Source organism: Typopeltis vanoorti, chromosome 16, assembly GCF_054136105.1.
Source record: "Typopeltis vanoorti isolate ZY-2024b chromosome 16, IOZ_Tvanoo_1.0, whole genome shotgun sequence".
NCBI classification, from domain to species: domain Eukaryota; kingdom Metazoa; phylum Arthropoda; class Arachnida; order Uropygi; family Thelyphonidae; genus Typopeltis; species Typopeltis vanoorti.
In genome coordinates this window covers 12,308,537-12,322,136 of record NC_143564.1, presented here as the reverse complement: position 1 = coordinate 12,322,136, position 13,600 = coordinate 12,308,537, and the positions used below count along the sequence as shown (strand labels likewise).

The window sequence follows — 13,600 nt, the reverse complement described above, 5'->3', positions numbered from 1 at the left end:
ATATGCTATTTTAGTTTGTAACTATAATCATTAGAATTTTACAGTTATCCATATTTGTGTAATGTTTTTTAACCTAAGTGCTTGTACCCTGAAGATGCCAACAGTTAAAATTTGGTGAAACTAGTAGGTTTAATAAATATTTATTACTTAACACTTGATCTATTGTCCAAATAATTACTCTAGAACATTTTGTATATTTAACTTTTAAATATCAGATCAACTACTGTACTAAATGCTACTGAATTTAAAGTGAATTACCCCAATAAGACACACTGTTGTCTCTACCTTTTTAATAATACTCAAAATAACATCATTCAAACACTTTGTGGAACCTCTTGGGGTCATCAGCTCTAATACTCTCTGTAGCTAAATATTGTTCACCTGTTTGGCTCAATGGTCCATAAATACTCAGTTTAAAACATCTGCCAGATGATATCTGGTGCAATCAGATAAACAAATATTTATTAGCTTCCTGCCTTGAGTAACATCTTACCTACACACCTCTAGAGAGTTGATGCTCTCCTTTGAGAGTACAAGAAGATAAGTAATAATCCTCTTCTCGCTGCGCACAAAGACAATGCAACCTTGAGAATCAGTTGATTAAAATCTAGATGACCACCAATGTGTGAAGCAGAAAACTTAGAAATAATTTCATTTCTAGAGAAGAATGGACAAGATGGTGGGATACAAACACTGATGATCCTCAACTACAAATGTGGTATTGAGGTATTAATAACCAATCTTCATGAACTTCCTCTGTAAGACATGGGTGATGACCTTGAATAGGATACATACGAACCACAGAATATATGCAGACTTGTTATTTAATATTGAAAGTGCCTTCCTCAATGTGACTGTGATGCTCCTAAAAAGAAATCATCACATCACCACTGAATGCAACCTATGTGCTTATAAAAGTGACTGGTCTGATTTTCACCAAGCTGCACCATTAGCACTAGACCAGATTGCAGACTTAGGCTGGCAATTATGATTTTTATATTGATATGTTTTTTTTAATATTCTGTTTACTTGTACTGCATGTGCTACATAAATAAATTTATTAATTAATACTTTTACATATATACTTACAAACAGTATGGTAGTATGAATGAGGGTGACTCCAAAGGCCATAACTGATAGCATAAACTTTAATTTCATAACGTGCTCCTGGATAAAGATCATTAACAGTCAGCCAATTGTTTTTTGTTATCACCTCTTTGGTTTCCCTAGTATCACTGCGGATATAAACCACTACATAGGAGTCCTGATGACTTGTAACATCTGATTTCCAAGAAATATTCCAATCATCTTTAATAAATTCAAGGTTTTCAATCACTGGAGAAGCAGGTTCTATAAAGAAAAATATTTTAATTTTTTTGTTTTGTTTTGTTTTCATTGTATATGTTCAACCTTTCAAATTATCAAAAGTAATATAAATGGAGAGTCTCTGTAACTCAGTTGGTATAGATGAACCCTAAGGTTGGAAAGACCCAGATTTGAATGTGAGGACTCTTAATCAGGTACAATCAAATGCTGAGTGCGAGCAGTGTGAGGACCTCTGTGAGAAAAGGGTATATGTGGAAATACAAGGCTGGTGATTATGAGGGGCTCAGGAGACAGTTTGCATATGTAGCATAAAATGAGGAGTTAGCTGAAAAATAGATCAATGCAGCTTGGGGGATATTCAAGAACTATCTAGTAGAAGCAACATCTAATTGTATTCCAAGCATCAGAAGGTTAAATAAGGTAGGTGTAAAATGGATGAATGCAGAGATTAAACATGTGATACAGAGGAAAAGAGCATAATGGAGGCAGCATGAGAGAAGTGGTAATAACCAATTCCATGAGGATTACAAACACCAGGCAAGGAGGGTAACTTGGTTGGTAAGGTTAGCAAAAGTGAAGTATGAGCAGCAATTAGCTAACAAAGCCAAAAAGAATCCTAAGGAGTTCTCTTTTGATATGTAGCCAGCAAGAAAACGAATGACACTGATTGCAGAAAATGGCATAAGGACAACTGCTTTGGAAGATATAGTGGAGATACTTAGTGAGCAATTTATAAAGATCTATCATTCCTGTGAATGTGACACCATGGAGAGTTTGAGAGCAGTTGATGATGGGAAAGAGAGACTGACTGTAAGTGAGCAAACTTGATGTTAATAAGGCTGTGGGAATTTTTAAACAATGACATTTTTATGCTTTACACCAATGCCAGGAGTATCCGGAATAAAGGAGAGGAACTGATGGAGCTGATAGCATCAGCCTAGGCAAAGATTATTGGGATCACTGAGATGTGGTTGACAGAGGAGGACATAATAACAGGAATAGAAGTAGCAGGGTACAGCATTTTTCGGGAGAATAGGAAGGGAAAGCGTGGTGGTGGAGTACTGCCTATGATAAGTGACAACATGTCCTCTAAAGTGGAGGCTTTGGAAGGCAGTGACACTGATGATTTTGAAAGCATATGGTGTAAGGTAGAGGTGGGCAGAACAGGATATTTAGTGGGGTGTTGCTATAGACCGAGGAGCACAGAGGGTGGGGACCATGAGATGTTTAGATAGTTGAACTTGGCAAGTGCAAGAAGAATGATTGTTATGGGAGATTTTAATGACAGCACTATAAATTGGGGAGAGGAAGATGAATGTAACAATAAGGGAATGGAATTTCTAGAATTCTTGAGGGACAAATGTCTCAGGCAACATGTAATAGAGGGAACAAGAGGTTCAAGAGTTTTGGATTTGGTGATAGCATCAGAAGAGTTGATAATAACTGAGATGACATCTCTCCCACCAGTTGGGGAGAATGACTATGTGGTTTTGACTTGGAAGATGAATAGACATGCAGGAGTATCAAAGAGGCAGGAATGTATGTGGAATTATAAAGCAGGTGATTATAATAGTCTTAGACGTCAACTTGCGGAAATTTGGAGGGACAACATATCATTAGTGATTAGGAAATTGTGAAGGAATATTTGTTAGCAGCAAATTAAACAGGAACTGCATGCGAAAAAGAGGCTATGGAAAAGATATAAAAAGCAGATGGATGAAGAATATAAGACACAGGCTAGGAGAGTGACTAGTATGGTAAGGAAGGCAAAACTTGAATATAAGAAGAGATTGGTCCTAAGATCCAAAGAAAATCCTAGGGAATTTTTTTTTAGCTATGTGGCCAGCAGGAGGAGAAATGACTGTTGAAGATCATGAAATAAAAATGGGAATAGAGTGGCTGATGCAGAGGACATAGTGTAATTGTTCAATGAACACTTTATTGGAGTATTTCATCCTGGAGGAGTAAATTTTAATACTAGATGGATAGGGCAGGTTTGAGGTTTAGAGGTGCAGGAGGAGAGTGTGTTCCAGATGCTGAGTACTCTGGATGTCAGTAAAGTTGTGGGACTGGATGGTATTTCACTACAAGTTTTGAGAGAGTGCTAAAGAACTGACAGCTCCTTTGACATGGCTTTTCAATGAAAGTCTGGCTATGGGAAAGGTGCTCATGGAATGGAAGGAAGGTAAGATAGTGCCATTGCATAAGGGTGGTAGCAGACTGGAAGTGTCTAATTATAGGCCAGTTTGTGTGTCATCAGTAGTTGTTAAGATCTTGGAGAAATTAGTGAGGGACCGTATACAGCATTGGGCAGATGAGGGTAATGTTATCTGTGAGAGTCAACATGGATTTGTGAAGGGGCGCTCTTGTTTTAGCAATATGCTAGCCTTTTATAATAAAGTTACAAGAGCAGTAGATGAGGGAAAGGAATATACTGCCATTTTCTTGGATTTAGCGAAGGCATTTGATAGGGTGACACATGATAAGCTGATATTTAAGTTGCAGCAAATGGGTCTGGATGTCAGGTTGGGCAACTGGATTCAGAATTGGCTGTCCAATAGGCATCAGAGAGTTGTGTATGGTGAGGCAGTTTCAAGGAGGCAGAGGGTTACAAGTGGGGTCCCACAGGGATCAGTACTGGGACCTATACTCTTTAACCATTATATCAATGACATTGTCAGGGGATTGAAAGGGGATAGTCAGTTGTTTGAGGATGATGTGAAGCTGGGAGGTGTTATTAGTAATAGTGCTGATGTGGTAGCCCTGCAAGAGGATTTGAATAAGCTAGACAGATGGGCAAATGAATGGGGGTTGTCGGGTTTAATGCAGCAAAAGGTCTTCAGGTTTGGGAAACATCGATGGGATGCTGCATACTCTATTGGAGGAGCTATACTGAAGGAAGTAGGGGAGACAAGAGATTTGGGGTTGATGATTGATATAAACCTGAAATTTAGGGGACATATTGCAAAGGTGGTGAAGGTAACACAGAGGATTGCTGCAATAATGAAAAGGAAACTGACCAGCAGAGATAAAAGAGTTATCTTTCTGTTGTATAAGACTCTGATCAGACCACACTTAGACTATTGTTCACAGATTTGGTCCCCATGATTTGAAGGGGATAAATTAACTGTGGAAAGTGTACAAAGGCAGATAACAAAGATGGTTTCAGGACTGTACAATGTTAGTTATGGGGATTGGCTGAGAGAATATAGACTGCAGAGTTTGGTGGATAGAAGGAGAGGTGATATGATTGAGACTTTTAAATTGTTGAGAGGTGGTTACAGGGTTGAGGCTGGGGAGTTCTTTCGCTTGGTTGAACAGCGAGAAGGAGTGATGACAAGGGGCCATCCCTGGAAGTTACGAAAGGAAACTGTGAGAAAGAGGGCGAGGGGTGGTTTCTTTGCATGGAGGGTTGTTGAACCATGGAATGCATTGCCTGATGGAGTGGTGAGAGCGAGAACGGTCAATGAGTTTAAGGAGTGGTATGATAGACTTTGTGTTTCCTAGGAGGGACCTTCCATGATGAGTCTTGATAGACTGTGTTTCCTAGGAATGACCTCCCACGATAAGTCTTTTGACTCCATGCAGGCCTGAATAATAATAATTATTATTATTATTATCTGAGACCTCCAGGGAGTCAAGGACTCATCAAGGGAGGCTGTAAATTACCCAACCCAGCTATCATCATACCTTCCTTTGAATTCATTTACACTAGATGCACTCACTACCCGTAATGGCAAATTATTTCACTCACTCACTGCTCTCTGGGAGAAAAACCTAGCTCTTAACCCTTTCTCGAATGAGAACAACCTTAACTTCCATGGATGCCTGTGTGTGTTCTCTCCACGTCTTCCATATAACGAAAAATTTCATCATTTGAAATGCTATAACACCCATTCAAAAGTTTAAAGATCTCTATCATATAATCTAAATCCCATAATCTGGATATAATCATTGTAACTCTTCTTTGCACCCTTTCCACAGCTTCTTTATCTCCTTGGAACCCGGGAGACAAATATAATATTGAAACTGAAATAATTTAAAAGATTAAAAAGATTTGGAAGGAATATTACCAGATACTGCACTTTTCCAGAGGGAAGATGGCTGGAAAAACACAAAGAGACAGAAAGAGAAAAAGCACCATTTATAATAAAACAAGAAATTTTGAATGCAATAAACTAAATGAACTTATCTTAGTCACCTAGTTTCAACTTCCTACTGAATTGTAGAAATATGCTGGCACAACAGCCATCAATTTTCCTGCTTGAACTTCTTACCAAATACTATATACTGGTGAAATTCCAGATGACTGAAAAACAGGCATCATAATATCAATTTTCAAAAAGGAAGATAAAGGAAGCGTAAAAATTATAGATCCAAAAAACTTAGCTACAAAATCTTCACATGCATTATTCAAAACAGAATCCAGACTTTAATGAATGAGACAATAGGAGAAGATCAAGCTAGCTTTACACCTGGAAGGTCTACTACAGACTATATTTTACAGTTAATAGTTTGGCAGAAAAGTAATGGACATACAGCCTACCTGTATACTGCAGTTTTGACTTCAAACAAGCATTTGATTCCATAGACAGGAATATAATGATAAGCATCTTAAAATTTATGATATTAGATTCAGAATTACAAACCTTTATCATGAATTATTATACCGATACTAAAGCAACTGTCAAATTTAATAAAATAAAAACAAATTCAAAGCAGAAAAAGGAGTCATGCAGGACTGCCCAATTTCACCAAATTTTTGGTTATAATAAGAGAAACAAATCCAGGAATGAAAGATTAGGCTTGCTTTCTTCCAGAATAAACTGAACAGGACAAAAAACAATGAAGATGACAACAGGTTAATCTAACCATGAGAGGAAAAAAAAAAAAAAAAGAAGTGGATATTCCTCTTCAAATCATAAATGTATATATGAAATTGCAGCAATATTATTTCACCATCATACACTTCCTGTATAAAACTGTAGAGAAATCTATAACAGTACTATATGATTAAGTTCATACTATTACTAGCTTCCTATCAACAATTTTCCTCCAAATTAAGCTGTTATTTGTTAGGTCCTTACACTTCGATTGTCTAATGCATTGACCCACTTGGAACATGGTATTCCTCCAGGCAATTTAAACTTGATACCAAATACCTGTTTTGTGCTACCCCCAGAGAACCAAATTCCTGTTCCCTAATATAGTGAACAGGAATAGAGGCCTCTATCTATGCCAATGCTTTGCAAAGGGTAAGTCTTGCCTTAGCAATTTATTCACTTTTCCTACAGTGACACTTCATTTGGATAAAGGAAATAGCTATACATAATACCGCCAGAATCTGAGAGGTTTAATGCCACTATCCTTCATAATGTGATATTTATAGCTGATGAATAACTACAGAGATAGAGTACACCTATAACTTACACTTGATATTTTACATTGTACTATTTTCCTGTACCTCTTTCAATTCTACAAGTTAACAGACACTGTAACAAACTCGCAGGTATCCTAGGAACAGCTGAATTAATTTCAGCATGAAATGAGTACTTCACATTTTACTTCTTGAATCCTGATCCCTACCAGGATCAAAATCACCTGAAAATATTCAGGGGAAGAGGAGGAGATAAAGGAATCCTTAGCAATAGAGGAAGCACTCGATCAGTCACTCCAAAAAAAAAAAAAAAAAATTATATAATTAATTATTAATTAAATATAATTAGTCTATAATTCTACAAATTATAGACTAATCTGTATATCTGGGGTTGTAGTTAAGGTGTTGGAGAGGTTGGTGAAAGATAGGATACAAAAGTGGGTCGATAACAGAAGTATTTTTTGTACTTGTTTTACCAACTTGCTTATGTATTATAACAAGGTGACAAATGTAATGGACAAGGGAGATGCATATATAGTAGTATACTTAGATTTTGCAAAGATCTTTCATAGATTACAACCCTACAAATTGTAACTAAACTAAAGCAGATGGGTTTGGATGATAGATAAGTGAGATGATCGACAACTGGCTCTCAGATAGTTGTCAGCAAGTTGTGTATAGGAAGAGCAATATTCTAGAAGAGGAAAGTCACTAGTGATGTTCCACAAGGGTCTGTTCTGGGACTATTGTTGTTCATTTTGTATATTAATGACAGTGGGATGGATTTTACTGTTGATATGCAACTATTTGAAGATTATGTAAAATTGGGGAGAGTGATGAAGAATCAAACAGATGTTATGATCTTACAGAAGGACTTGAATACATTGTATGAGTTGGCAACAGTATGGAACTGTAAATTCAATGTTGCAGGGTGTAAAGTTCTGAAATTTGGTAGGCAGCAATGGGATGCAAGGTATACACTTGGTGGGGAAATTTTGGAGGAAGATGAGGTGACAAGGATCTGAAGTTGAGAGGTTACATTGCACATGTTGTAAAGTCGTCACATCAAATAATGGCAATGATGCAAAAGACCTTAACATGCAGAAATAAAGAGGTTCTAGTTCCATTGTATAAGGCCTTTCATATGAACTGTTGTTCATGTGACAAGTTCATGTGTTCATGGTGATGAGATTAGAAAGGATACAAAGAAGATTTACAAAGGTGGTAATTAGTCTTTGGAATATGAAAATACACTGAGAGAATGCAGTTTCCAAAGCCTTGTGAATAGGAGGAAGGGAGGGGATATGAATGATATTTAAGATGGTAAAGGGTTGATGTGAAAGAAATTTTTCATAGAATAACAGGAAGGAGGTAGAACAAGGGGGGGGGGACATCCCCTGGAAGCAGTATAAAAAAGATGTGAGCAGAGGCATAAGGAGCAGGTTCTTTGTATGGAGAGTGTAATGTGTTGCCTGACATTGTGATGAATGTAGATACAATGAATGAGTTTAAAGCATAGTTTGATTGGCTTTGCATGTAACAGTGCATGCCTTCTGCGATGAGTGTTTTGACTCCGTGGAAGTCTGGTGTTAATAATAGTAACTAAACTTTTTCTAACCACGCGGACTAACCGCACTTAGTCTAGTGGCTATGCGCTTCGCAACCATATGCTTGGGGAAGGTGTGTCCTAGGTTCGATTCCCGTCGGTGACGTGAGGAGCAGCTTGAAGGATCTTCCTCAGCCATAGCCAAGTTAGCCAGTCTTGGACGTGGACAGCAGGGTTTTTTCCCCAGTTTATTCTGGAGTTTTTCATCCCGCAAAGCAGGCGAACTGGCCTTGAGAACTCAACACTACAGGCCATAGGATGCACCGGGGGATAAGGCTGACCACCTTATCCTGTAAACGGAGTGAGGTCCAATGATCAATGGACCCTCGACACCGCAAGGTAAAAGAGGGTATAAGGAAGATGACATGACATGACATAAGATGATTGGTAATAATCAATTCCATGAGGAGTACAGAGAACAGGCAAGGAGAGTGATTCAGGTTGGGTAGCAAATGTGCAGTATAGGCAACAGTTAGCCAAAAAAAAACTAAAGAGTTTGGAGTTCTTTTATATGTAGTGAGCAAAACAAAACAAAAACAATTATGACAGGATGATGCTGATTGGGGAAAATGGTATAAGAATAACTGCTACTGCAGAGGATACAGTTGAGATATTCAATGGGCAGTTCATAAAGGTAATGCCTGTAATGAGCAAGAGGTATATGGGGAATTGAGCACACTTGATGGCAATAAAGCTGTGGGACTTGATGATATATCATCACATATTTTGCCAGGATGTGCAGGGAGCTGATATATTCCTTGGCATATTTGTTTAATTTTCTTCCATCCTTTGGAACTTGATAAGTTCCAAAGGATGGAAGGAAAGAAAGATTGTACTGCTTCATAAGGAAGGTGACAGAACTTGACTATCAAATTATAGTCATATAATCAGTGTCAGGTATTGTGGTTAAAATGTGGGAATCAAGATCCAGAACTAGGTTGACAGTGGTATTATCTTTGATGGACAGCATGGATTTGTTAAAGGGAGGTCAGGTTTTAGTAATCTACTTATTTACTTATCACAATAAGGTGACAGCTGCATTAGATAAGGAAGATGAATACACGGTATTATACATAGATTTTGTAAAGGCTTTTAATAGATTACCACATGATAAGTTGATAGTCAAACTAGAGCGGATGAGGTTGGATATTATACTAGTGCATTAGATTGACTATCTGATAGATATTCACACACGCACTGCGTATTTGTGAGAAATATCCCAGGAAGAGGAAAGGGATCTGTTTTAGGACCAGAGCTGTTTAATCTGTATGTTAGTGATACTGGACAAGATTTGAATGGGGATATTCAGTTGTTTGCAGATGATGCGAAGTTGGAAAGAACCATGAGGAACAGAGATGTTATGGCCTTACAAGAAAACCTGAATAGTGAATGGGAAAGTGAGTGGCAATGTCTACCAGTCCATTGTTACAAAATGTAAGTTTTTAAAATTTAGAAAACAAAGATGGGATCTAGACTTTACTCTTAGTGAGGATACATTATTGGAAATGGAGGAAATAAGAGATCGTGGGATGATGGTGGACAAGTATTATCTAAAATTTAAAGGACATACTGCTAAAATTGTGAGAATAACACAAGAAATCTGCCAATGATGTGGAAGACACTGACTTGAAGTATGGAGATTCTGGTTCCATCATATAAGGCCTTGATTAGACTAAATCTGTTGACTATTGTCAACAGATTTGGTCATCTGGTTTTCAAAAGGATGAAGAGATATTGGAAAGGGTTCAGAGGTGAGTGACTAAGGGTCTCTGGAATGTTGAATATTAAGAAAGGTTGAGAAGATGCAATTTACAGTCTATTCGATAGGAGGAAGAAGTGTGATATGATAGAGATATATAAGTTGGTAAGGGATTGTTATAAGATAATGTCAGAAAGGTTTTCACAAAATTGTAGGAGATGAGGGGAAGGGGAAACAAGAGGTCATCCCTGGAAGTTGTAAAAGAAGGGTGTGAGAGAAATCTGCTTCTCAAGAGAATGAGAAGCAGATTTTTGCATGGAGAGTTGTGGTGATTAGAATGCAGTGCCTGAGAGTGTGGTATCTATCTGAAGAGAATTGGAATGTATTTAAGTAATGGTATGATGAGCTGTATGTATGACAAAGGGACCTCCTGCAATGAGTCTGACTCCATGGGGCAGGGGGGGGGGATCTTGGGATGATGATGATAATAATAATAATATATTAAATATTAGATAAAACTTTTCAAAATCAAAACTATACTGAATTCCATAATTTAAAATATAAGTAAGAGAGCTTTATTTCAATAGGAAGATTATCAATATTTTCATGTTAAAATATGGGTAATAACTATAATTATCTTAATTATACTGTAAATAACACATTACTTATTTTAAGAATGTACATGGCTAGCTAAAGAAAGGCATCTTCATCACAGTAGTGTAACTTTTTCTACTTTCAAATGAATAAAACATCTCTCTCTCTCACACAAAAACATAAAAGTTTGTTAAAAAAAAGGGAGGAAAATAAAAAAGACTCCTGAGTCAGACATACCTAACCATCTCTATTAACCCTTAAATGTTTGTTCATCTGAAAGTTTAGCAGCCAAGACTAGCTGTTGAAATAATATTTCAGTGGATTCAGAAATGCCTTAAGATTCCAAATAATTACACAAAATTCATTGTTATGCAGGAGAAGGTAATTTGCAAGGATCAATTAATGCTATCTTATGGAGGAAAAAACAATAATATATATTTCATTAAAGAGCATAGCTTTTATTTCTATAAAATTCAAGCTGCTATGGAATAGCTAAATGATCATCTTAAGAGATTAACAAATAAAATTACTTGTTGCTTGGTACACATTAACAGATTCACTTGGCATATCTTCACTAAGTGCTATAACACTGATGGAATAATTTCTTCCAGGAAGTAAACCAGTAAGAGGAAATTTAGTTTCCTGCACTACATGTACAATACCATCACTGTTGAAGGCTTCCAGTTCATGATACCTGACCTGTATTTGGAGGGAGAAATTTGAAATAATTAAGTATATTTATATTATCATTCTACTGTTTAAATTGAACAAGAACAACAGAACAGCAATTCTTCTTTGTTTTGCTCTTCTTTTATTTGATTAACCTAATATAATAATAATATAATAAGCAATTAAATTCAACTTTTTTGTATAATAAAAAAAAACTATTAAAATAGAAATCCATATAAATATTTACATTTGTATAAAGTTTAAAAAGTTCAGTCCTTTGGGTGGGTGGGTGGGTGTGGAGTCAATCCTTTCCTTAATAAAAATATTTAATGTGGATACTAAGTAAAGTTTTATAGTGTGCTCATTAAAAAAAAAAAAACGAAATAAAAAATTGAAACAACGGCAACAGAGACAATCCATACAGGATGCATTTCATAATAGTATTCTGATACAGCAAGTGATTTATATTACATAACTGAAGGTGTTTTTTATATGTACTATAAGACATATAATATAGTTTTGCCAATAAAAATGGTAAAAATAAAACTAAATTCAGGTATTTCAACAAATTCATTAAATTCCATTCAGCTAGAGCAGAATTATTACCGTCGCAATGAATTACTTCTAATCATACCAATAAAAATGGTTCTGACTGAAAAGTAAAACTGTGTTCATGGGATAAATTTCAGTGGAGTTTCTGAATATCAAATTTTATAAATTCCACACAGCTGGATTGGAATTATCACTTTATATGATTTTGAAATGGTTTGACAAATTTTGTCCTTGCAGATCTGAGACTATAACTAAGACAGAATAACAATTTGTTGTTATAATTTTGTAACAAATTTTTTGTTGAGTGCTTAAGGGTCAAAGTTGTATAACTGGGAGGAGACCTTTACATAGCCCTTTAAGGAAATGTATAAACTGGCCAGAGCTTCTGACCTAATATCCAATCCTCACCTTCTTATAGTGCAACCTGTTAAGAAGATACCTGGATATGGAAGGAATGAGGATGGGTTGACAATATGGGATTTAGCCAACCAAACTGTATTCTTAAATAGCTTAAACCACAATGTAAAATAATGGTATAACATGACAGAATTTCAGGCCAGCTGAGGCATCACCCAGTTAAACAAGTCCTACATTGTTTTTATCATGGAAATGGAACAGCACAGTCAGCCACAGGGAAAAATCCTGGAACACATCCCAAATGAACATCAAAATGAAAATTTTATATATATGTAAAACAAATTACCATCATCATCATCCATTTCCTGATATATACCCTCCAGTGATATTCAGGCTACTATGACAGCACTACATGATTAAGTTTGCATCATTATTAATCTCCTATCCACAATTTTCTTCCAAATTTGTCTGATTTTTTCAGCACTCTAAATCTAACTAAGGCACTTCTGATTGAATCAACTTCCTGTCATCTTAGCATCAAATGCCTGTTTTGTAACCTTTCCTATCCATTCTGTTTAAGTGACCATACCACATTAGATTAGCTCTGTTTACACATTCTTGAATGCTAACAATATCAAGTTTCTTTCTAATATGGTTATTTTTAATATGATTCTGCTATTGATGTCATCTGTTCACTCTCCTAACTTTTTTCAAAACCCTCATATTTGCGGTCTCTCATCTTTGATGGAGCGCTTAATCTCTAAGCAACTCTCAGATCCATAAAAGAGTTAAGGGAAGGCTTCAATAAGAATATAGAATATAAATATCAGGAAGGTGGCAAAATGTTCTAGAGACTATTGAAAAAGCTCAGAAATGGAGGAAAGAGTAGTGTAAAAAAAGGAATAAAAAGGAATCAAAGATGATACAGGTTACATGGAAACTGAAGATGAGGATATCCTAGATTCTGGAGTAAATACTTTGAAAGACTGTTTAACAAAATAAGCAGTGACAGAACCATACTAGAAAATTTTCAAAAGAAATGCAAAGATGATACATATCAATATTTGAGGTGAAAAAAGCCATCAAAAACTTGAAATGCAGAAAGGAAGCTGGAGTAGATATAATACAACCAGATATTATTATTATTATGTGACACCTCCAGGGAGTCCAAAGATTCATCGAGGGAGGGCACTCGCTCCGAAATTCTCCATCTCCGCCACTCATTCCACCAATTACAACTAACAGCAACTACACCAACGCCATCTACCTGGCTGGCCTAGTTAGATGGTGTTGGCCTAACAATTAGGTCAATTAGGCCAGCTTTAGCATGGAGTTATAAAAGTTTTTCAGTGACTACAGTGCATAATTCAGAAGGCTTTGTTAGAAGGTCAAATTTCAGATGATTACAGTAGAACTCTAA

The 13,600-nt window shown here is 36.3% G+C and overlaps 1 protein-coding gene across 1 annotated transcript in view; it reads right to left on the bottom strand.

The window, feature by feature from the left end:
• The window catches only part of LOC150097850 (tyrosine-protein phosphatase 10D-like), a 501,687-nt gene that overhangs the window by 357,448 nt on the left and 130,639 nt on the right, over window positions 1–13,600 (bottom strand). The window contains exons 9-10 of the mRNA XM_090406609.1: window positions 11,133–11,301; window positions 1,090–1,350 (exon numbers count right to left, since the gene is read on the bottom strand). Of these exons, the coding sequence (XP_090262735.1) occupies window positions 1,090–1,350; window positions 11,133–11,301 (430 nt within the window). The remainder of the gene's footprint in view (window positions 1–1,089; window positions 1,351–11,132; window positions 11,302–13,600) is intronic.